This window comes from Ambystoma mexicanum, chromosome 3q (assembly GCF_040938575.1).
Source record: "Ambystoma mexicanum isolate Mex_15411 chromosome 3q, UKY_AmexF1_1, whole genome shotgun sequence".
NCBI lineage: Eukaryota > Metazoa > Chordata > Amphibia > Caudata > Ambystomatidae > Ambystoma > Ambystoma mexicanum.
Genome location: NC_090926.1, coordinates 545,795,946 through 545,822,984, shown reverse-complemented (window position 1 = coordinate 545,822,984; position 27,039 = coordinate 545,795,946). Strand labels below are relative to the sequence as shown.

General features: G+C 42.9%; 1 protein-coding gene across 2 annotated transcripts in view; it reads right to left on the bottom strand.

Moving 5' to 3' along the window:
* DOCK2 (dedicator of cytokinesis 2) overlaps positions 1-27,039 on the bottom strand; it is a 2,833,934-nt gene that overhangs the window by 369,593 nt on the left and 2,437,302 nt on the right. For both annotated transcript variants that reach the window (XM_069654309.1, XM_069654310.1), the window contains exons 36-37: positions 24,129-24,169; positions 13,308-13,398 (exon numbers count right to left, since the gene is read on the bottom strand). In XM_069654309.1, the coding sequence (XP_069510410.1) occupies positions 13,308-13,398; positions 24,129-24,169 (132 nt within the window). The remainder of the gene's footprint in view (positions 1-13,307; positions 13,399-24,128; positions 24,170-27,039) is intronic.

Sequence of the window (27,039 nt, the reverse complement as noted above, 5' to 3'; positions counted from 1 at the left end):
GTCCCAGTCCACCCATGCCTCTGTGGGATGTATCAACCCACTCATCCAAGCCCTGCAACATCACTGTGCATTGCTGGCAGCAGAAACATCATAATGGCTGCCGGAAAGCATGCTGCTCGCCAGAAATCACCAGAAAGTGCGCAAAGAAAACCTGAAAAATAGGCCACCATCTACTTTGTGCCTATGTCAGTAGTGAGCACAGGAGATCACTGGCCAAAACCCACCATTGGGATACCCACAAATAGCCTGAAACCACTTGGAAATAGCAATGCTGATTGCAAAAGAAACAGAGCTAGTTTCAAAAATCCGTTTTTATTTGATGTCATATTTGTAGAAATCATGGTTCACAAAACACCCAAAAAGATCCCACCTCCTTGTTGGGTGGTCAACATCATTCTCCCGCAAGAATCTACATGAATATAAGGTCCACAGAAGTGTATCTATATCTGAACAAAGTATATTTTGAGGATTGCTTGCTGGAAGAAATCTGTCAAGAATGGGTGTAATACCGTTGCTCACCTCTACCAAGAAGCTGGCGTTTTAAAACCATTTGTGTAAAATTGAACAGTTGAACCCAAACTATGCCAAAAGAAGAGAATTCCATCAAAATGCCATATAGAGTGCCACACATTGATTTAATGTTGCAAAAAAGCCTGGATTTAAAGATATGTTACTTATTTTAAATATATACATGTATTTTTTCTACAAGGAACTAGGTTGCAATTGATCAGCAAGTAACCTGATGCAGTTGAAACTCCAAAACGCTTGCTTCCCCTGAGAATCATTCACACCAAAAGGGAGAATGTCGCATGGACATGTTAATCAGATGGGCAGGGGATTTTCTCTGCTGGCAGGAGAAAGGGACAATAGAGTCTTTCAACTGAATAGGGAATGCTAATTTTGGGTGTGACTGACCTCAAACTGCTAGCAGGAAGCAAGACATGTGACCCTCTGAGTCAGCCAGCTCTAGGGGGCGGAGACAAACCATTGTGTGAATTGAATTGAAAGCAAATGTATGTTTTATAAAAATGCTTATAACAAATTGTACCAAGCTGATAAAAAATTTGAAACTTTGAGGTTCTTAAAATGAAAAATTCCCTCACGATTTAAGACTAAACTGGACGCCATGTGATGTTCTGAGACCAAACCCCCAAAATGTATTAATATTGCAGCTGCAGTGTTTTTGTTATGAACATACGAAATTACAGAGATATGCTCAGATGGAGTGTGTATGCCTGTGTACAATTTGATGCAGAACCAATATTGGGAAACCCAGCAAAAGCGCGAATAAATGGTCATTTCTGAACCCAAGCTTGTAGGAACATGGGACTTGAACAGGGACATGGCTTAATTAATCTGTGACGTGTATATGTATTATGAACAAGTGGTGCATCATGGAAATATGTTTTTGGGAAAAATTGATTTTCTATGTAAAGCAAAGAGGAGGGATTTCAGTTGAGCCATAAAACACAGCATCACTCTGACACATATGACACACTGCTCCTGTCTCAAATCAGGGGGCAAGAAATTCTCTACCTATCAGGATCCTTACAGGGCTAGGCATAGAGAGTCAGCCTCCCCACCCACTTTGGAAACACATAAATAGGGACTGCTGAGACCCAGATAACACACACTCTTTTCCACTACTCAACTATTCTTGGCGAAGCACCCTGCCGGACTCCAGACTCCAGATAGATCCAGACTCCAGACTCCAGATAGATCCAGAACCAAACTCTAGAACCCAAACTCTAGAACCTTGAAGTAGAAAGGCCTAACCCACAAGCTGAACCCTTTTCAGCAGGCTTCAGAATCTTTTGCAAACCTGATTCTAACCCCTAAACTTCCACGGGGCATAAACAAACCATTCAACAGCCTGGCTGAGCTGTTGCTTCTAGCTAAGAACCGTGTGCTAGAACCAAGATCCAGACCTAGAGAGAGCAGTGCTGTATGCAGAACCCATCAGACCCAGACCAGAGGCCATGCTGTGAGAAGAACCCAGTGCCTGAGACCATCCGGTGGCGAGTGACGCCAAACCCTTGACCAGATCTTGACGGGGCCCATTCCATTCCATTCCAAAGCCTAGGAGTGAGTATTTAGTCTAGAACTGTCCATAGTCATCTCTTAGTTTAAAGTAATCTTATTCCAACCATCTCAACCTGTCCAGAACTGCATTACAGAACCTCTTTTGTCTATCCTAAATTCTTCTCTTCTCCACGTAATTCTTGGTAATTGTACCAATAATCATCTTTGCGCTGATATTTTCTGAAGAGGGACAAGTGTTTTGACGGACAGAGATCAGAGCAGTGGTGCCGCGGTTCTGTTGGCTGGCCGTTGAGTGTCTTGCTTCTTCATAGCTCCTTAGTTTAAGCCTATCCTTGTTGGAAAATCTTTAAAGCGCGATCTGTCAGATTTGAAATCTTGATCCTATTTCTGAAAAATCTACCTTCACAAAAACCCCTGTAACTTTTGAACTGCACGTCCTAGAACCGAAATTTAAATGTCATTTTTAAGCTTTCCAACAAACCCAAAACGACATTCCAATTCCATATAGTTTTTCTGTAAATGCAATTCACGCACGTGGAAAAGTTGCCGTGAATTGCAATTTGGCTCAATTTCATTTTCTGTCAAAATAGCTGTTTCTTGCTTTCCACTGCTGAATTTTGTTTTCAATCTGATAATCATTCATGAACCATTGCTAGTGTTGACCTTTACCAATCCAAAGTAATTCTCACTAGTGCTGAATATCCTTTAGTGAATTAAAATCATTTTAGCATATTTTCCCTTTCATTGCAATCACATTCAAAAGTATTGTTTGCCTGTTTTAAAATCATACCTGTTCTCTCTAAGCTTGTTGGGGGAATTGGAATTGAACTGCATTATTGAGTGTATTCTTGAAACCTGTGTGCCCTCATTTCCATCTCTTCATATTGCATTGCGGGGGAGGGGGGTGAGTAGTCACAAGGGTAAAAGTGATCATATTATCTTTTGTTGAAATCATATCAAGTTTATTTCTGTGTTGCATTCTTTCCATCTTGCATTTCCTAGAACCCATACCAAGTATTATCTGCTACCTTATCCTTCCTATTCCTACTTCTTACTGATTAAAGAGATTGTTGATATTGTAATATTACCCATTGCTGATCATTGTCATATTCATAAGTGTGCTATTCAGATATTATTTTATTCATAAAAGTGTGATTATATATTGTTCAATTCTTCAAATAAACCTTTTAATTTGCAAAACAAACCTACTTCTTGGCTCAGTGAGGTCGGAGAGATCCAAAGAGAGGGGCGTTATACAAGGGTTCATCATCCAGATTTAAAGAACTTTTACATAAAAATATATAAATAAGGGCTTCCAATGGGCATCCCAGACTAGGCATTGACTTAGTTGGAGTGCTGAATTGAAGTCACTTACACCTCTACTTGAATTGCCAGTAGCAATGGGGATCGTAAGGAGCACTTTGCAATGCACTGTGTTACAATAGCTTACCTGGCACCAATATGTGTACATTTAGATAACAGTTTACTAATCACAAGAGCTTACAATTTCCCAGCCATTACGAAACATTTACATTTAAAAGATGCAGTACATGAAGCAGCAGTGGAGCCTTCAACCTGTTTGACCGTAAATAATGAGGCAAGGCTTTGAGGGCTGTAGCCACCCTACTTGTTCGAATGCAAAACCTGAAGGGGAGCTTTGGTGGCACCGCCTCAGAACATGTATAGTGCCTCTAACAGTTTCCGACTGCTTTCACTTAACTGACCGCCCCGCTCATCCCCAAGCTGAACAAGACAATGTATTGCACATCCCTCGAGCCAGTCAGTCTGCCAAGCCATAACCCAGGGCAGCCTGGCACCAAATTCATACAAGGTGCTTTACCAAGGTTATCGCCCAGGTAGGCTCCTTCCATCACATTATTATGAGCCACACACTTTCAGAAAAGTCATGCCATTGTATTTTAGGGGCACCCTTATCTCCTCAGTGGAGAGAGCACTAGGCACTTTCCCAAAGGGTAATCAACCAGTGTCGGGGCATGCACAACTCCTTCATTGCATGTGGATCACTGTGTTCACCTCAGTCCTCATGCACCTTTTCCTCAGATGGTTGACTGTCAGTCCCAACTGTCAAATTATTTCCTTCTCCTCGTTAGTCACTGGTACTGTCACCTGTCATTCACAGTCTCTTAGCAATAGCTCCTCCCGTGTGTATCACAATCACTGGACACGGGATGTCCTTAAGTTGAGAAGTCCATAGAAACACCAGTGATGGCATTCTCCAGTCCTGAAAAATGTAGCCTCGGCTACTCAGACCACAACTATCCAGGGAACACACGAAGAAGCAACACGATTTCAAACAGGCTGTGGTTAGCCCCGTAATGACAAGGGGATTAGATTAGCAGCAACAGGATTGATTTAAGAATGCAAGGATCTATCACAAGGAATATATGTAGTAGATGTTTCAGTCATTAGTACACATTGACTGTTCTTATTTCTCAAACAGCTCTTCGTATTCTACATCTCTGCTGGTTAATGAGGAAGACCAAATAATGCATATATCACTTCACAAAGATGTTGCCAATGATGTGTCTTAAAATATTTCAGCAAAAATGTAAATATTTGTTACCAGTAAAGTAAATAAAAAAGAGAACATAAACATGTTAAAATGTATTACTAAGTATCTCCAAGATTAGGGCATTGTATAGTAATGTATTGATGCGATCCACACAAATCACTAGCCATGCAATCAAATAGCTGGCTTTTGGGACTTTGTAATTTTACAGATTTGTTTAGGATGCATATATATGTATATATGTTCACTCTGTCTGTATAGTCTTTGATGAAAGAGCAAAACCATTTCAGTAGATGACAGCCGAGAGATGTCATAATGTTAGAGAAGGCAATAAAGCTGGAATGCAGAAAGGATAATGCATGCACAGGACAGCATAGAATTCAGGGGGACAATGTAATCTGCCTCTCTGAAAAAAGACAAACGGATTGGGACTATACATTACCCATGCCTGAAAAAGCAGAAGTGTTCAACCCCTGAATTCATGCTGTTTCTATGTGTAGAAAATTCAGTTGCTTTAAACTTCCTTTCATTTTGGCAGAGCTAGTATTGCTTTGGAGAACGCGTCCATGCTCATTTTCAAATGAGTGCTTATTACCTGAAGTAGGGTGGCCAATTGTCCCATATTTTGCTGGATTGTCCCGTAATTGCTGACTCTGTCCCGAAGTTTGCAGAGTGGCTGTGCGGGATGCAGGTTGTCCCGACTTGCTTTGTTCTCTCGAGTGTGACTCTCGGGAGACAGCAAGTCGGGACAACCTGCGTCCAGCACAGCTACTCTGCAAACTGAAGGGGCCGTCTACACACTACTGCGCTGCCACCTGCTGTTTTCTTTCTTTGGGCAGCTCCGTGGCCCCAGCTCCTTTTGAGCCTGCAGTTCGAGCTGCACTGCTAACACTCTGACACCTGTCTTCATTCCAATGCTAATACTTTATTCTTGGGGTCGTGATGGTCATGTTTGCAGTTAATAAACGTGACCATCACCTCCCAAACGTGACAAAACCATTTGCATTGCAATTAAGCCAGGTGTTAAGAGCCATTAACAAATTAAAATTACAAATGGGGCGGCCCAAACGTGAATGACGCTGTGACTCATCACCACCTTGTGAGCAAGTGTACCGCAAAAGGATATAAAAAAGTTGGCCACCCTAACCTGAAGTGGACTGCAACCGCCAACACTTGCCTGTCCACAGTTGTTTTGTTTTGACAAGGAGTGTAAAAAAAAGTTTGGCCAAATCAGGTCCCCATCCCTTTTCACACCAGTTACATAAAACCGTAGTTAATGGCAGTCACCTGGTATGGGATTGTGGTCAGCATTATGAATCCCTATGCATACCACCTAGTTTTCACCAGTGTATAATGCTGAGGGAATCCATAAGGATACAAGCATCTCTGCCTGCATGGAAATTTAATAAGCGCAGCGAATCAGTCGTATTTCTGCATGGATCACGGTTTGGATATGGAGCAGACGTTACACTGAACCTCCGAACCATGGTGCTCAACATACAGTGCCCGTGGCACATATCAGACTTGATTGGCGGAATGCCATCTCTACTGTGTAGAAGACGTAATTCACAGGAAATCATAAAGAGAATATAAATTGTCTGTTAAATACTTCCATGTGCACTGAAAATATGAACCCTGAAACGGGAATAGGGCTGGATTCTGAAATGATCCCATATGAGTAATCAGGAGTGTTAGTAGTTCAGGATTTCCAGACTGGGATTTTGAACTGCTGCTGTGTGTAGGGAACACACATCCATGTTTTCAGGGTCTGAGACTTTGCTTTAGCACAGGCAGAACGGTTGGGAGGTGTGAGAGCATGATGTCTGCGGTACCAGTAGCTATGGAGCTTAAAGCTTTGCTGCCACACAGACCGGTGGAGCTGGAATTCTGAAATATTCGGTCTTCCAGTGCTGAGGAACTGGGCCTTTGGCGCACTGGCCCTTTTATGGAAATGGCTTGGCAGCTTCTTTATGGAATTGCCACATTAGACTATAAACTAGCAATTGAACATAGACAATCCTGTCCAGATGGAAAAGCACCAGGCAAACAGAATTGAACGAGAGGTGGGACGGTTCACGCTGCCAAACATGTGATCATTAGTAATATTGCCTGACTCAGAGATGCAGGAGTAATCCTCGCTGGGGAATAGGATTGCTGCAATAGATGCTAAAGTGCATCTCATAAAATAGAGAGAATACAAGGGCACATTGTTGTATACGCAGAGGGGAGAGCACATTTAGCTTTGGAGAAGCAGTCTGAATACCTTGCAGTGCAGTGAAATAAAAAGATCATAACACCAATGAGCAATCACATAACATTTCCCCCCACAGTGCCCCCCGGGGTCAGGGGAAAAGCATGAAGGCCTGGTTGCAAGCACCCCTATTGAATGGCAAGGAGCCACCCGTTGGTAAATGGCAGGGAGCATCTCAAAAGACTGTCCCACATGTACACATGTCACTGACAGGCCCAGTAGACACTCCTTATCTGAGGCAGCCCATGTCCACAATGTTAACGAGAAAACACCTAGCAGTGGCAATAATAAAAGGAGGGGTGTCTTGAAGCTCAGCCTCAAAATAACTGAGTGATACGGAGAGCAACCTATTCACCTTCAGTGAGTAACCCGGATCTCTGTCCTTAGTTATCACCAACCAGACAGATGAGGAGACACCCTATTCTGGCCAAAACAAGATGAACGAGATCGAGTGGAGCCCTGCTTTCCATTCCCTTGGCAATTCTGACTTTCCCCAGCCGCTGCTGCGAACGAAGCAGCACCGGCTGGTTTTCTTTTTATTTTGTTTTGCTCTTAGCACCTTGATGGTTTGCCTCTGGGTGCTAACAGCAGTAATCCTGTATCCTGAGAACTACACTGGCCTGGTAACAGCACCAGTGACCCGCGTTACAGCCATCGCTTCGCTCAGGCCTGCAACTTGGGCACCGGGCTATTACTGGCCAGTGTAATATTGCTACATTAAGTACCTTCATATATTTACCTGATACTTTTAGGAATGCGTCCTCCACTTTCCAGGCTAAGCTAACATTGATTCCTACAGCAAGCAATACAGTAGGGGACACAGGCATTTTACATAATCTCAGTGCATCAGTGCATGCTACAACCCTAGCCCATTTCAGTGCCAATATTAACAAATATCTCCTAACCTTATGTTATGAGCCACAACAATGCTCTTCATCCTCTCTCTCATCTATTTACAAAAAAGGTTCATCTGTCTGTAAATTCATGTTTCAATCCAGATGTACAATCTGCCACGGGTAAGAAAGGAAGATAGAACTTTGAGAAAAGTGTGCTCTTTGTTAACGGGGTAATCAAATCCAAGTAAAGACAGTGGGGACAAATCTGACTAAAAGTGCAACAAGTTCAATATCCAAAAATTACCTTATGCCTTCATACATATGTCCTGCAAAATCCACTATTATCCAAAGACTTCAGAAATAAACCGATTACCTCCAATAACCCATTTGACCCTCAAAGACGTGGCTCACATTCAGTAGATCTAAGGTGTCTTTTATAATACAGAACAGATTCCAGGATGAATCAATAATATTCAATAATTATTCTTTGCCTTGCCTTAACCAGTATACATCTGGTTTTGGTTTAATCTCATAGGCTAAGCACCTTAAAGCTAACTCTTAACGATGAGCGAGTTAAGGGCACATTTTGGAAACAGCAGCAGCAAATATTCGAGAAACTCATTTTTCCCCTCTGGTCATATCCTTAACATTGGCATGACCCAGATCATCATAAGCCGCAGCTATTCACACTTTACATGTATACACTTTCACAGATTGTGGTAATGCTCTGCCTCAAAATCCCTTACTGAATGGTAACGTTGCTTACAATGTTTTAGTATTAGGTTACTTATCTGACTCTTCCATTAACCATTACAACTAAAATGAATGCCAAAATAATCTAAGCACTAGGCCTGCCAAATGTTATCTCCACCCAACACAAGATGCAGTGCATTTTGCTTACTTGGATGACAGACGGTCACTTTGGTTTTGTTCTAGTAATCATGAAACTTCACTACTTACAGATCCTGTAAAACCTAGTCAGCTGTTTTAATCCCTATCAGTATCCCTGAGGTAGCGTCAGCAGCATCATTAGCGAACAGCATAGTATTGGAATTTGTATTTCACAATTTCGTGAACTCAGTGTCTCTGCTTCTAAATACGCTTGATATCTCACATCCCGCTGCGCGTCTTCTGCTGTTGTCGCCTCTAAGTTAGGGTTTTCCTCCAAATATTATTATTAAGGTATCTCACATCTAGCTAATTGCTTTCTGCCACCATTGTCTCAAATTTGGGTGTTTCTCTTCTGCTATTCAAGTATCGCACATCCAGCTGCTTGTTTTCTGCTGCTGTTGCCTCAGAATTAGGTGTTTTCTCCCAATATTAAGGTATCTCACATCTAGCAATTTGCTCTCTGCTGCTGCTGTCTCAGATTTAGGAACTTTTCCTGCTATCCATGTTCCTCGCTTTTATCTGTTCGGCGCCCACTGCTGTGATGTCAGGTTTGGCCGCTTCTCCGACTGGTGAGGTGTCCCGTATCTATCTTTAACAACTGAGGTATCTTAAATTTGGGCATTTATGACTCTGCCCCGTTACCTCAGAATTAATCGCTCTCTACCGGCTGCTGTTGACTCAGACCTGAATACTTCTCACTGGCTGCAGTGTTCCCTTACACGATCACGACTGGCAATGCCAAACCGATGGCGACAACACGACAACCAAGACCTATGCTCCGCCCTCACAACTCTGATCTATCTGCACCACACTCACCCAGGGCATCGATCCCGCACACAGCCACTCACCACACGCATCCAATCCCACAAACAAAAGGAACCCTCTGGCAAGTCAAAAAGCACCCCATCCGCCCTACCTCCTACACACTAGCACCTTCATTTATAAACCCTCCCTACACGTGACAACACCTTTTCATCTCCAACTCCTGCACTCGAACCTTACACTCTGAGCTACCGCCATCTTCCTCCTCTCACTACACCTCCTCCAACTCTCAGACCAGAGGAGCTGTCTGGTGCACAAAGAATCACCCCTCCCCTACGTGTCAAGCTTCCATGTCTGCATTACCGCTGCTCATGCCCATTGTCTCCCTCCCAACAACCCGTCAGAATGACCCAAAGCCCCCCCCACTTCTACACACCAGTCAGCATCCTATTCCCAAGCCATAGGAGACCTCTGGTGCTCCAAACAACATGAGCTCCTTTCCACTACAGCAACAGCTGTGCCTTGTTTTAAAATGCTTCCTTCAGATCAGTCCCCCTGCCCGCAACCCTCTCTGCCTTAGACAATTCCCCAAGGACCCCTGCACATTATACTATATCAAACGCTCATCCGTGGGGAGCTCCTCTTTGCACCAATAAGCATGACCCACCCCTTGTACTCGTACCCTCCCTCTCTTGCACTTCTGAACCACCCCATCCAAATCCCCACTCCCATGAAAACCCAGTTTTACCTTGACAGCCATAACGCACTTGCACCAGCCCCCACACCTACCCCGTCTGATCCAACATCTTTGACACCTGCTAAGCCCACATACTCCCCACACACATGCCCCTCCCGCCCCTCATCTGCACCCCATAAATCTCCGACACCAGACCTCCCCATCCACCTCTTTCCCCTCCCTAACTCGTGCCACACCTTGACCTTTCAAGAACTATCGCTTCATCCCCTCTCCCCTCAGACCCCCTACCCTCTCTCACACACCTCTTGCACCTAAACCCACTAAACTCAGGAACAGAGACTGGCCCAGACCCTCGACACTTAATGCCTCAACACACCTGCATCGGTTCACCCACCTCACCTTCCCCAGCCCAGCTATCAGGACCTCCCTGTTAGCCATTCCCTGATTCTCCCTCTCTGGACACGACCTCATGCCTACTATATCTACAGCTCCCCCTAGGCCATGAAACCTACTCAACAAGCCAGACACCACCCACCACACTGGCACCTCTCACAGCCCACCTTCCAACTCCTTATCCCACACTTTTCCTCTCATGCGAGCCTGCTACCGCCCATTCACTGTTCCCACTTCCTATCCACCTCAGACACTCCGATCCCTACAAAGGGTATCCCCACCCTAACCATCACCCCCAGTCACACTGACTGTTCTGGCCCTACCATCCACACCCCCCCCCCCCATGACCGACACCTGCCCACCAACCACTCAGGCCATCCCAGTCCCTCCAGCAACGAACACCCGGGGAAATACTGCCACATCCCATCACCTGCCTCCTTTTTAATACCCGCTCTTTGGCCAAAAACAGACACAGCCTCTTTGACCTCCTGTCCTCTGACAATCCTGATCTCATCTTCATCACTGAAACATGGGTCATGGTTAAAACCAATTGCACATAAGATGTCCTTCCTGACTATTCGCTCATCTCCGACAACACACCTTGCAGAGGAGGCAGAGTGGCCATCCTCCACAAACCTCACATCTCCATCTCACTCACCGAAACTCAGCCCTGCAGAGCTAACTGCGATTCCCTTCTAATCAAGCTCTCTCCTTTGCCCACTCTCTCACACTATGTCCTATGCCAACAGTTTCTGTGACTCACTACACTAGCAATCACACTGATTAAATACCCAGCACTCACCCTAGTGGGAGACATTAACATCCGGTTTGATATGACCAACAACTCGATGACCCAACCCCTAGTTAACAGTCTAGAGGCACTCAACCTTTCCTGGCACCCATGTTCCACCCACAATGGAGGCCACACCCTTGATGCGGTTTTTAGCTCCTCCGATCTTGTTTCAGTGTCCGCCCTCTTACCCCTCATCTGGACAGACCACTCAGCCATACCTTTCTCTGTCCGCAAACCACCCCACCTCCCAGGGAACACCCTGTCCCTCCACATGATCACAAATGATATAACAAGGTCAAGGTACTACCTGACCTGGCTGAAACACTGCTACGCACCCTCCTAGCCAGAGACAGATCCTTACCTATCACATATTTTGACTCCTGACTTAATAACGACTGTGCTGCCACTCGCAAAGGACCAAATCCAAATGGGTCACCCCCCACCTGAAGGCTTTTAAAACCCAAAACTGCTCCTTCAAGCGCAAAGGGCGGGCATTAAGAACCCCTCAATGCAAGTAAGTGTTCGCCCACCATCACCGAATCTACAAATCTGAGATTCGAGAGGTCAAAAAATCATATTGTAATATAAGAATCCTCCACAAGATCAGGATCATCAAGGAATTTGTGAAGCCCTCCTGCACCACTGCCCCGACCACATCTACGCAAACGCTCAGCAACTCCTCTCTAAACACTTCCACATCACAGAAGTGGGCAGGATGGCCACGCTTAATGCCAAACTTTCCAACGTCACACCCCGCCCAACACCAACTCCTTGAGATTCCACCAGCCCCCCTGTAACGCCTTCTTTTAACTCTTTCAAACCTTTTTTTTTGAGTTCCGCAAACTACTTTCCAGCAGCAGACCTTCCATGTCACCCCTTGGCCCTGGTCCCGCCTCTCTCCTCAAAGAAATCTTCACCTCCACTTGTGCAGGAGAAGGCGCAAGGTCCACACTTAATGACTCCTCACTGCGGGCATCTTCGCAGGACCCTTCAAAATAGCGCATGGCAACCCCTTCTAAAGAAAGCATGAGTCGACCCCCACCAGCCAATCAATTACAGGCCCATCTCCAAAACCCAATTCTTGGCAAAATTCATCGACTGCGCTGCATACTCTCAGCTCAACCTTTTCATTGAATCCAACAACCTCCTAGACCCCACACAATCAGGCTTCCAGCTGCGCCATTGAACAAAAACCACACTGATCTTGATCTGGGATAACCTCAAAGTCCCAGCAGGGTCTGAAGGATGTGCAGCACTTGTTCTCCTGGAACTATCAGCAGATTTTTACACCATTAAACACTCAATCCTCCTTGACTCAACTGGATTGCCTCTTTCCTCAACAAAGGACAACAAATCACTTTCCTCCCCCCTTACCTCTCCACTGCACACCCAGTGAACACTGGAGTACCCAAGGCACCTTCCTCTCACCTATTTTCTTCAACCTCTACATGACCCCTCTGCCAAATTATCCTGACAATTCCCAAATCGTGCTCCGATCCACAACCTGACCTAGCAGCATGTCTGAGAGATATTTATGGAGGACAAATAATCACCTCCTTTGAAATACAGCTCTACCTGTATGTGCATGCTCAGCTGTGTATGTGTAAATGCATGCGTGTGGTGGCCGCTGAGTCTGTTTTACTGGGATTCACATAATGATTCATAGCTAGAATATTCGTGTTGGAGCTTTGAGCAAGTTATCCAACTGGTAGTTTCAATGGATGTCTGCCACCAATAAACCTATTGATCTTGGGTGCAATGTCAGGACTTAGTAGTAGTTTCTTTCAGTAGGCAATCCCACTTACAATTGTTTCCACATGGGGCTGAACCGCAACCAAATGTAGTCATGCAACTGCCTGTAAACAAACCCCCACCCCTTGTTATAGACAATATAACAGCATTAACAGCACACGGATGTTGTGCTGAATACAAATATCAATTGGAGAGGAGAAACCTGTCAATACACTGGGTTCTGTTTGCTTTTTTGTGGTAACATAATTTGTTTGAGGACATGAAATACATCAACATGTACAGAACAACCGTCATGCCTGTCCAGCATGCACAGGAGATGCCCCTTTGCTTGAAATGGTTCTGTGGTTCTCTTTTCTTACCTTCAGGAGTTTTGTATGAAGGAGAAGAGTGTAAGCAGCTTCAATGAAATTTTCACAGTCCAGGTGAAGGTCTCTCAGTTTATATAGGTACCTATTGGCAAAAGACATGTCAGCGGTAAAAAAGTTAAAGCTTGATCTATGCACTAGACATTTAAATATTAAACAATACATTAATTCAGTGTAAAAGATGGGAAATCAGCACTCATTCATACATGCTCATTAGCTGCACAAAATTCAACATATAGAGTACTAAAAGCTATGCATTAGACATTAATATTTCAGTGTGAATAAATAAACATGTGCATGCATGTGTGGAGATAGATATATGCTGATTTAAGGGTCAGTGGAAGCTTATTCCAGGCTGAGGGTGCCTGGACATCAAAGATGGTTGCACCGAACCTGGTGAGTTTGAACCTGGGTTGCACCAGTTTAGCCGGATCTTGAGACAAAAGGGTGTGGCAGGACCATGCAACTTTGAGGCGGTTCATGAGTTATGGAGGTGCCTCTTAGTTCTGACACTTATAGGTCACGGTGAGAACTTTATGTATCAAACGATGTCGAACGGGGAGCCAGTGAAGCTCCCTTCTTGCGTCAGTGATGTCGTCTCGCCAGGAAAGACAAGCTTGTAATGTACCCAGCAGCAGGCTATTGCAGTAGTCTAGGCGTGAGTTCACAAGAGCAGTGGTGAGCAGGGATCTGTCACTGAGGGTAATGTATGGACAAATGTAATTTTGTAATTTCATGATGTAGCCACAGGTTGTCCGAATGTGAGTGACATGTGGTTTGATAGTGAGCTCAGCATCAAGCATAACACCCAATGTCTGAACCTTTTTGAGTCGTTGTGCTGGGTCGAGGATCAATAGCTCCGTTTTATCAGTATTGGGGGTAAGTGAATTGGTTGTCATCCATATCTATGATTTACTCATAGATTGAGTTGATAATATGTAGGGTTCACCCATTTCTTTTGCATTCGAAACCAATATACCAAGCATGCTTTGCAGCCTACTACTGTGAACAATATGTAATACACCTATGTGGTAAATACAGCACATACGTGGTAGGTGTACTGCTGCACTACAGATGGAAAACAGTCTTTTCCTTCAAGCGTGATTTAGAATGTGTATGCAGAGAGAAAATGACAACGTACAGCCCTAGGAAGTGAACTCTGTGCACAGCTTTTCAAGCCACACACAGTCATTTCTTACCTCCTCTCATGCAATCTGAGTGTTCAAAGTGCAGTCAGTAACTACTGGTATTGGCAGCATTCTGAATATTCAAACTTTAAAAGCGTACAGGGAAAAAATTAGATATCAAGGCAAGAAGTCTTTGAACAAGACATTCCCCCTCTGCGAAGAATTTTTTTTCATGTCAATTTCATGTTGCAAAGAAAAAGATAAAATAATGGCTTTTGTTTTCACTTTCTAAAAGAGACACTATTCACGTTTACATTACACCTATTGCATGCTTATGTTAAAACTGTGCACATAAAATGCTTTACTTATGAAGACAACCTTACATTTATTAACAAGCTTTTAGTGTTTTATTATTCACTTTTGAACGTTTTCTTCTTTACTACAATTGAAATACTTGTGTATAGGCGCGTTATAAATGCCATATCATATCATATCATATCAAAAACTATGTTGCTAATACCAGTTTGTAGTAATTGCGTATAGACGTCAAATACGAGTTGAAGTCGAGGGCCATAACATTTTGGAGGGCCATTATCGTGCCACAATGACCACTGCCTCTGTGTATTGCTTGTGTGGGGTTTGTGTGTGGGGTTTGCACAGTACATGATCGATGGTTGTTTACTTTTTAAGGCACCCAGCTATGTCTAACATCAAGCACATTTACCACATGTATGTGTGCCACTAACATGACCCACAGTCTTTGGAAGCAGACCAGACCAGAGCATAGTGTGCTCTGCACACAGGGCCTACACATCGACTGTATGTACACATTAGATAACCAACATATGGGCCAACAGTTACTGAACTCAGTCCGTGCGTAGTAACTCTAGACTGGACATCAAAGTCCACAGCAGGCAGATGAAAACTATGCTTACTACTTCTGAAATGTGAGACCTGTCTCACCTTGAACGTATTACAATTGTTCCAATTCATGGTTACAGTGTCCCCACCCATAACAATGGGGACTGCCAAACCTAGCTTATTTCAATGTTTCTAGTGCATGTTCATCACAGTCACACATTCACTGGTGACCCATTCCTGTAGTTCTTCACTATGTGATGCTAGCTCTAAAGTGGTATATTTTCTTGCGTTGTACAAGTTTCTTTTGCCACCAATAACTGTGAGTCCTCATGCTTTAATTAGCCAACTACCCAGGTTACCCACTTTCAAGAGGCTGGCCCCCGTATTCTTTGGCTTACTTTGCTTTGATGCTAGCTGAGAGGCTTTGGGTTTATGGGCATCAAAAATTGGTGTTGTTTACATTGGGAGCCATCATGGAATGAATGTACCCCTTTCCAATTGGGCAGTTGTGGTATGTTACTGTTATTCACCAACAAAAAAACATGTTATCAAAATATTCCTAACTTTCTGTTTTAGTCCTTCCACCTGTGATCTCCTACCTCCTTCCTAGCATTCCAATTCGATTCCAAGCACACTAAGATTCTGCTCTAGAGGATTGGGCAAGCCTTCCTAAGGAAGCCTCTTTCAGGCTCACATAAAGTCAGCCATTTTGAATGAGCAAAGGGTCCTTTTCATGTAGGACAGATGTGTTCAGTTAGGCACAATCCTTTATAGTGCATGTGACACAGGAGAACTTAATAGCAATCCATGGACCACTTAGATTCCTTTTCTGGACAAGCATGCTTGCTACTCAGGCGGGTCATCCCTTGGTGACAAAGTTGGGTTTGGCACTTGCCGGTGTGAGTCATTTCTGGTTCACTCTTTCTCTCACACACGTGTCCTCCCACATTCATCTAGGCATGTTCAACTTTTGGCGCTGACAACTCTGTCAGTCAGTTCAGCCACCAGATGACCTTCTCTTTTTATCACATGGGAATCTAATTTAACCCTCAGGTGCTGAAGCATCCATATATCATTGGCAGTGTTGAGCACATCTAAAGGCCATCACACATCCAGTCATTATTTGAAGCCTAGAACCAGTAATTGCTTGATAACATTCGAGCTTCATGACAGTGATCTTAACATCCCAGATAGCCTTCTCTTCTCTTACCTCAGTCAAATGGTCAAGTACTCAGTAACCACACATGTATCCATGCACACAAATATTTCATACCCCAGTTATGTTACCCAAATACACTTGTCAATGTATTTTTCTGTGAGCTCACCTTCCTTTTCCTTCATACCGTCACCACTCATTTAGGCCCATTTTTGCTTTTGACCCCCAGAGCAGTGTCTGGTTCCTGCACTTGGCAGACTCACAATTTACCTCTACTCTGACAGGGCTCTGCTCTTAAAGACCACTGTGCAAGAGATCTGGTGCAAGAGATTACGCTCTTGAATTGCCTTCATGACACGGGATACTGAAAGGAGAAACCACGTGTCACTGAAGGTCCCAGCGAGCAACATCAATAAGGTTATTCAAGAGCAGAAGGGGTATTTAAACAATACAATGTACATGTAGGGAACATCTAAGTTAATGATAGCGGTGGGTCCGTCACCTGGATATATCCACGAGAAAACAGATGACGCAGAGTGAGCGTTATGTATCACAGAGATGCCACACTGAGACGGGTTCTGGGATGGAGTCCCAATATATATAAAGAGAGTGACAATAACAGTCTTGGAAGGAATTTACGTGACCTGCTTGAGAGCTCTCTGCCTGACCTCTCCTCCTGTGATTGGTAGGAAGTAATAGTGCTACTAGAAATGTAAATTTGGACATGGAAGATTTTACACACTATGACCACTGGATTGTGGATTGCTTACGGTTACTAATGTTCTAATTCAGGCAAAATTACCTTACAATTGTCAGGTGGCTCCTTTAGCTGTATACCCCTGAAGAATGTTCCGCATTTATAGATATGGAAACTGAAACATGACATGTTGGATGCAGAAGACATGTATTGATACACTTGTCTCATTTCAATTCAAATGCACAGAATATACTGTTTAGTTTCTGAATTGTAGCAAATGAACTCACTCGAAGATCGACTAATCAGAACCAAATACAATGTTTTAAAGTGGAAATATGACCCTATGATGCCAGGGAGCCATCCTAGATTTCCTATTATACCATAATTATTTCATCAATTGCGTTTTTAAGCAATCATTTAAAAGTTCATGATGGTGAAGGTGTTCATGGTTGTAAAGAAAGATCAATGTGTATGGACGTGGGTCTTCCCATATTAGGAGACACAGTCGATTTAATTATATTTGAATGCGAATTAAAGTTTTCCAAATACATTAATACATATATTTTTTTTAAATAATAATGGAGTACTCGCTTTCTGCTACAAAGTACATGTTACATGTTACAAAGTACAAACTAACATGAACTCCCTGTAATATATACCAAACTCCATGTTTCTTAATATGTAGAGCCCTGCCACACACACAGCACGTTTCTCTGATCCGCTTCACAGTATCATTTTAGCAGCAGCAACCTTGCTCTCACTATCTAACCGTCTAACACACCTGTTAATTTATTAAAGAATACAAATGCTCATATGGCAATTCACATGACAAATTCTGCAGCATATTTTAATGCAAACAGGCTCTGAACACCAAAATGCATCAAATCAGAAAGCAAGAAAGCATTTGATGCTCTAAGAAAACCCAGAAATCATGGCAGTACTTGCATTTGCATGCTACACATGCAAGTTCTCAATCTATGCATTAAAGCTTATTACAACACCAAGACAATGGGCCTCATTACGACCCAGGCGGATTTCGCGGTGCTAAATGCACCGCGAAGCATGGCGGAAAGCCGCCGATAGCGCCATGGGGGTTGGCGGATTTACCGCCCCATTCCGACCTTGGCGGGGCGGTAAATCCCCAATCCCCATTCTGCCCTTCCCCATTCCCATTTTTGCCCCATAGGGTATAATGGGAGTGGGGAAGGAGTTAATTACGCCACCGTAAAATACGGTGGCGTAATTAACAACGAGGTCCCGTAGCGCCATGGTTTTCTCCGCCTGGTAAAACCAGGCGGAAAAGGCCGCCATGGCGCTACGGCAACTCGTAGTATGGCGGAGAGGTACGCCATGCACTACGCTGGCGTAAAACCCTCTCCGCCAGGGTCCTAATGAGGCCCAATATCTGAAGTTGGGGACTCCTCCCAACCGAAAGCGGGAGGACTGTAAGGGTGCCATCCAAAGCCAGTCCTGCCCATGAGGTGGACAATGGCAGCAAAGAGGGCCCAAGTCCCAAGTTCCTACACCCCCCTGTTATGGAATGCTTGCTTGCAGACCCTTATCTATAGCCATACCTCTATCCTATGAAGCGCGCCAGTTTCTGTTTTATTTTTCCAGTGCACAGGATTTAGATGACTGGGAGGAAAGACCAATTAATGTCCCTGGGCACCCTGTTCAAGCACGGCAGGCAGAGACACCCGAGAGCACTAGAAACCCTCCTGGGCCCCATGTAGCCAATATCCCATAGCTGCACGAGGGTGAATGGAGCTGATAGGCTTACACATCCACAAGTTGCAGTTGACTACAGTGCACTGGCAGTTGTGACAGTATTGTTTTCTTGAACATCTTAGACCACCAGAGACAAGTTACGGAAGCTGGTACACTCTCAGCCCAAAAAAGTACCTTCGATGGCCTGGGGAAACAAACCCCCACATATGAAATTATACCAAGTGCCTTGAAGCACAGCAGTTCAACAAAGAAAGACAAGGAAATACTCCTTCCAAGGATACAAGTGCTATATAAATAGTGTATTATTATTATTATTATTATTATTATTATTATTATTATTATTATTATTATTATTATTATTATTATTATTATTATTATTATTATTGTTGTTATTATTATATCAAAAACAGACACGCCTCTGTCCACTATCCACCATTATTTGCAACCATGGACGTTGCACCTTAAAGCCTGTTAACACAGTGGAAGCTTCTAACCCCCAACAAAGTCATAATCACCACCTTGCCATCTGTAAAAACACCCAATAATGCATTTTGAACCTGTACATCCACGACTGCACCACCCTTCAACATTACTGTGTAAAGTGTCCCACTACTCCATAAGCCCCTTTCCTTCAATATACAAACAAACCAACACAATTAAAATGAAAAAAGGCAAGGAACAGCTTAAACATATTAGGATTTGATAGATGATTGAAACATAAACATCTTATTATGTTGAGCAAATATTTACTATTTAGCGTTAATGGAAAAGCCACTAAAATTCATAAAATGGACTAAAACAGTGGCTTCTGATGCACCCATTCCTGTCTTCATTTACATCACTGATTAAAACACTTCTTCAATTTGGGTACACACTTTTAATATCCCTTATATTGGGTTCCCGTTTATGTATTCCTACTTTTCCTTAACAGGTACATAGACTAAGCTGTGAAAACTGCTTGGTTACAGTGTGTCAACACCCATCTGCACCCTCCCTCACAGGTTCTTATTGTAGGGCCCCGGCCTTTGTTACATCAGCATAGCTGTTAGAACCGTGTGTGTTGACAACAATGGCTGTTGGTGGATGGTGGATGGTGAGTGCAAATCCGTAAAGCTCCTGTTGTCTGCTTCACCGGCAAGTGGTTACTTCAAATTTCTTCATAGTAGGACTTTGAAAATATGTCTATATATAAAATGCTTAGGTGTGTTTCCGTACTCAGCTGATGCAATTTATAAGGGTTAGGTGGCTCTCTGCTGTCCAAATGGCAAAGTCCACCTCTTTTTGCCATTCCACTTCAACAACAGTAACATTTTAACAAACAGAATGAGCACAGTTCTACGAGATCACCTTCACCTCAAACTATTGCAAACATTCAGAATAATTTCAAGTTTCTTCTTTCCACTCTCACTTCTCTTCACACAGGGAACGGCGGTTCCAGTGTCAATGAACAGATAATTAATGGCTGAACATTGCAGTCTATAAAGACAGGAACTCTGTAGGACGAATGCCTTCTCAAGAGCTAAAACGGAAAGTACGTGCTGTAATTATGCTACTATGCAATCTTATGCCATCACAGGGACTCTTCAATGGAACAAGGCTGACAAACATGCATCTACAAAGAAACATCATAGAGGCCCTAGTAATCAATGGAACTTGGATACTGTTCTTATACCGCACATACCTCTCATTCTATCTGAAACAAATATGCCTTTCGAATTCAAAAGAAGACAGTTAACTATACATTTAGCCTTTTCAATTACCATTAATATATCACAGGGACCTGCACCCCCTTTCTGGAAGTGATCAGTGTTAATTCCCATATTTAAAAAGGGGGACAAAAGTGACCCTATGAATTAATGACCGATATTGAGCTTTAGGATATGCTAGAACGCTGTATGTTATGCCATGGACGGCTTGTTGGACAATAATGCACTTGAACTATCAACTATATTAGAGTTTTATTACTTAAACAGGAGTGGACCACTGAGTGACCTATGTGCTAGCATGCCATTTAATGAGAGTCACTTAAGCATGCTTCATGCCTTCTGTCAGGTGGTATAAAAAATATAAAATGGATGGCATAAGTGAAAGGGAGTATACAATTACAATTTCAAGATATCCTGGCTAGAGCTGTGGATACAGTTGTGGGCTGAATAGGTGTTTTTCTTTTTGGTTTACTCAGTATTCAAAGAGAAGAACTGTTCTCTGCAGTACTACAACCCTAGCTCACACCTGTGTATGGTGCCCAATATATTTCTTTTGAAATGAGCAAATGATCATGTTGAAATGAAAGTATGTTAATTCTGATGAACGGCGGATGTGGATGAGCTACAGATAGAACAGAACAGCATCCACAAATAGCCAATGAAGTGTTGACTGCAGCCATTTTGGGGAGGTAGCCCGGTGAGAGATTTGATTGGTTGGCATGCAAATGAGAGCCTATAGGGCTGTGCGGGTATGATGGAAGTCGCTATCTGAAGCGCATGTATGACCGGCAACATTTAGCACATCATCACAAGATGTGGTTAGCCTCATGAGAACCAGAATCAGGGTCACATGGGCACTGGGTGCATGATCAGCTTATTTTAAATGCAATTGAAAGATCCCCTGGAGGTGAAGGCCTGTACCACATTCATAGGCTGGGCAGAATTGCACAGGTCTCAAATGATGCTGTAATTCCATGATCATTTAGGTTGAAGGATGCTCAGTCAGGAAATGCATTGTTAATGTACTAACTAAATAAATCACACTGACTCTTCTCTAGAAGGCTTGTTGTGTAAAATCTTATAACAACTTAGAGGTTTCCATATTTGGGGGTCCCAATTTCAGATGGGAATACTATTCCAGTGCCCCAGTCCTTCGCTGCACATCTGTATGGAGATGAATCAGGAATCTATCTTTGCTGCATGATATTTCGTATTGAATTATTTGGTGACGGATTTGGGTTTTTACAATCTTAAAGGGTGCTGTCTCATAAAACAAGACCAATAATTGGGCCTTGCCAAAAGGGGTTGAAGAACACCTCTAAGCTGGGGGTGGGAGGCTGAATGGGGTTGTTACCAGAGCCAATCCTTACCCTGAGGTGGAAGTGGTAGTCGAGAGGGACCCAATATATATGTCTTCTCTTTCCTTTTCGGATACAGAGTCCACAGGATGAAAAGAGCAGCCAGTGAAGGTAGATGAAGAGAAAAGCTTGGAAGATCAGATGTGGCTTACTGACAAAACCAAAGCTCCACTGTTGCAGAGCCCCGATCACCACGGCAGAGCAGCAAGAGAGATGCGCTGGCTTCAACCACGCAGATATCCAGTACAGCCAAGCAGCGTCCGAAAGCAGCTGAAAAACACATGGGACCAGCTATGTTAAACAGTAGTCCCGATCCACTGGTCCATAAAGGACTTAAAAGGGGAAAATTCCCTGGTCTTTCCTGGAGGGTCATGGAGAATAGGAACCTAAAACCAAACTTTGAACTCTGTCTGCCAGAACCGCCAGGTGTCCCAGGTGTACTGCCTGTGTAGAGAAAGTGGGTGGACTAGGCCCACTATTTAAGCTTTTTCTTGCACATACTCACCTGAGGAGGGGAAGGAAGCAAGCAAATTGGGTAGGGACAGTTGATCAACCCTCAGCAAGGGAAGCATATTGAAATAGCAGACTCGAAACAGGAAGTGTGGTGGAATCGCGTGAGGTCACAAAAGGAGGTGGACCATGATCAAGAGACCAGCATGAGGAAAGAGAAAGTGGCAGATTGTGGAGAAGAGTTTTGGAGCAGATGAGGCATTGCCGTAGGAGTGTTAGTGGTTCTATAGCATGTGTGTGCATGTGTGTGAGACGTGTGGGTAGAAAGGACAGCATAAGGTGTGACGGTGAGAAGACTGCTACTGAGTGACAGGAGACTGACTGGATTCTAGAGTGGGGTAGTCGAAGTAGTTGGAGGATGAGTGGTAGTAGTGGGAGTAGGAGGGGTAGTAGTGGGAGAAGGGGTGGCAGTAGAGTGGGTGGAATAGCAATATTGGGGGAAGGAGTGGTAGTAGAGTGGGGGTAATAGTAATAGTGAGATGAGGAGTGGTAGTAGCAGCAGGAGGGGAGTAGTAGTGCGAAGAAAAATAAATAGTGGTAGCAGTGGTAAAGAAAGAGGGATGAGGAAGGAGTTAACATCAAAGGGTGGAAGATGGCAGTAGATAAGAGAAGTGAAACAGCAAAGGGACAAGGGGTTGGTGGAAGGAGTAGGGGATAGAGTAGAAAGGAGAAGTAAGCTTGACCGTGAGTGGATCCAGTTGAATCTTACAGAGCAGATGTAGGGAACACTCCTACTTTCCTATTAGATCATGGACATCTGATGAGAGTATGGAAAGTTAAGAAGTCCCTGAGGGAGCCTGCTTTTTGAGAGAAAATCAACAGATCAAGACAGATATTAGATAGTAGGGGTCAACAATTTCTAGCACTAACCAAGAGATCTGGTTCCCTTGGTTAGGAGGGCCATTCACAGAGAGGTGAGAGTGTAAGGACTGGACATAGGCCCCCCACATGTTTTAATAAACACCCTTGAACCATCCTTGATACTAGGAGTGTGTTCTGTGCCATCTGTGACACCTATAAAAAGAAAACTCTGAACTGTTCTGAAATTGCTACTAATTCATCAGGCAGTCTTTACCACCTGGCTTTCCATCGAATTAGCCAGACCTTGGTCAAGTGCAATAAGCAAATGATTATTAAAGACCATCCTTACATATAAACCTAGGACCATGACATGAAAATGCCATCTTCTAGTGATCGCATTCGGTGGGCCTTTCCTCTGCTGTACAAGTAGACGTGTCTATCATGCAGCAGTTACTAATCTCCTTAGATGAAACCCTCTTGATCTAAATATAAATGTTTCGATTGTATGCAATTTAAAAAGAAAAGAAGCTGAGACATTGGAATATTATATTCAAAGTGCATTTTTTGTGATTGATATTAAGCCTGTTTAGGATGAAAGCATATTTTGCTGAAGTGGTAATGCTACTATTCTAAATGCAAAGCGGACTGCGGCAACTCCATAGTCCTAAAAATGCCATGCAAGCAGTGAATGTATAAGATGTACTTAGAGTTGCTGTTGGCCAAGAAACTAATACATCATAAAGGACAAACACAAGGGAGCCTCGATATATGGAGAGCTCTCTGGCGCCCAACACATACTCAACCAGACGTGCATACGTAAGAGGAATATCACTGCACAGCTCAAATAAGGTCAGCTGAGCAATCGACCTACCTGATGTACATTGCTTCGCGGTTAATGTCTTTGTAGAAATTCTGTGGGGCAAAGACAATTTATTAAAATACGATTTCTCAGCATGCATGCTTGAATTAATTTCCAAGATGAAGCACTAATGGTGATGTTTCAGACAGCGTGGAGCCGACAGTCAGAAATGCAATCGAATGCAGCTTTCATGTCGTAAAAAAAAGTAAAACTAAGTCTTTGCAATCATTTGTTCTAAGCTATGTCACACATCCTCACTAGGCTCTTTCGGAAATCAAAGCCGATAAGGTGTTTAGTTCTAAAACTATAATATGCATTTGAAAATAATCTGACAGAAGTTCCTACATTGTCTCTGGACCCTCCAATCCTTAAAGGGACAATTTCGTTTTTTTCCCGTAAAGTACTGCAAATCACTTCTATGTACCCACAACTGCTACACCAATAGTAAGTAGAGTAAGGGTTGCAGAATGTGCCTTTAAGGAAGTCTGGCAGGGTTTTGATTAATTGTGGCACCAGTCATTTAGATGATATTTTAGATATGTGCCTGTTTATGGTGGATGGAGAATATTGAAAGATTTGAATGCAATGGAGCCGTATGTCCATATGGGTGGTTGCACAGTTACTAAGAGAACATTCTAAAACATTCTAAAAACACGACAAGTGATACAAAGTAGATAATGTACATTGACAATTCCAGTGAAGGTGCCACTAGACCAGTTTCCAATGGTTTCTACTGAATCCAGTTCATGGTGTGAATTTTTGCACAACTAATGTGGAAACAAATCCCGATGCATCTTAGAAATTGTTATTTGTTTGTATTGTCTATTGCTAGTGGATTTTCCGTTGTATTTTTCACCAAAATGCATATGCCCCAATGGAACATTGGAATCCAGTGGAAATTATTTTTAACTGGTCAATTAGAATTCTTCCCAGTGTGAGCTCAATATTACCTTTCCATAATGATAGATATGAGAATAACATGTTGGACTGGATGGAAATACAGCAATACAGTAAATGGCAACCTGGGGTAGATGCCTCGGTAACAGAGACAAGAAATATGGAGGTCAGTATATATATATATATATATATATATATATATATATATATATATATATATATATATATATATATATATATGGCAAAAAACATGGTAACCTGATGACTACATCCACCAGAGGCCCTTGCAGCAGATTATCATCACCTGCACTTGCGGTGAGCTGCAAGTTAAGACAGCCTCCCTGATGACATGTATTGGCACAGAAACCGGTCGGAGGAGAACACCAGTGGCCTGGAAGGTTATGCAGGGAACTGGAGTGCGCACCTTTCCTTGTTTTTTTGGCATTTTTGTAGGATCTTGAAGGGTGGAATCTTCAAGACCTGACAGGGTGCTGCACCAGGGTGATATTTGCCCAGCTTTGGAGTGCCTCACTGGAGGCTACACTCCCCCCCCTTTCTCCACTGTGGGATTGGGTGTGAGCGTTTTCCTTGCTAACCTGATGACTACATCCATCAGAAGCCCTTGCAGCAGATTATCATCACCTGCACTTGCTGTGAGCTGCAAGTTAAGACAGCCTCCCTGATGACATGTATTGGCACAGAAACCGGTCGGAGGAGAACACCAGTGGCCTGGAAGGTTATGCAGGGAACTGGAGTGCGCACCTTTCCATGTTTTTTGCCATATATATATATATATATATATATATATATATATATATATATATATATATTCAGTGAAAATATTTTGTTAAAAGGTCGTTATGGTTCCAAGGTTCCAAGTAAAACCGAAAAAACCCTTAAATTCGCCAGCTATGGATGGTAAACTAAGCAACCATAGCTCGCGCCACCACCGTACACTACTAAGACTAACACCCAGGACATCAAAGATGACATCACAAATGTCATTGATGACATCACTGATGACATCACATGTGCATTTACCTTTCATAACAAGTCTGTACAAGGGATTCTTATTGTAATGTTAATAAAAAAGTGTCATGGATCATTGGAATACATATCATGAGGTACGTAGTGCATTAAGTAATGCATTAATCCAAATAGCATTGTATTATGAAGTTTTTTCCAATATACCAAGGTGCACATGTAGTAACATGGGCATACCGTGCAGCAGGCATGATGGAGATGCAATATTAATAATCTTGCCATGTTAAATACTAAAATTATAACTGCTTTCTTGTTAGAGTCTTGCATACTGTGAAACATTTAATAAGTACCTAATCAAACCCACTTACTACATTATTGCATTACTGCACACAAAACATAAACAGACAACAACACATACAAATAGATCATATACAGGGAAAGTGAAGTAAACAAAAAAAAACAGCAGTATTACTCGACAATCTTCATAACCTAACTGTTTATCTTCATCCACAGAAATTATTGCTCTTATTCAAAGCTACTATTTCCCTATGTATAACTATCACATATTGTGGCTAGACCCTAAGGAAAGTAGTGTAAATGCAATGTGTACAAATATGAGCATATCCCGAGAAAGTACAGTAATATAAAAACAACAACTATAAGACAGTGTTGATAACCTTACTAATCATCTTCATACATAGAAAGGATTGCTGTCTTCCAAGTCTGTGTTTTCCCCTTTGTATATGTTTCATATGCTTTGAGTGGACCCTAAGTGAATTGCTGTAAGAACATATTTGAAGTAGAAGTCTACAAATATAGTACTTTGTACTATAGTATAGTGAATGTTTTGTTCCTGACTGTTACTGGCCTAGATATATCAGTAAAGGAAAAAAGAGTGAGCCAGACATGTGATATCATCAGTGATGTCATCAATGACATTTGTGATGTCATCTTTGATGTCCTGGTGCTAGTCTTAGCAGTGCACGGTGGTGGTGTGAGTTATGGTTGCTTAGCTTACAATAACTGGTAACAAAGTTTTTTC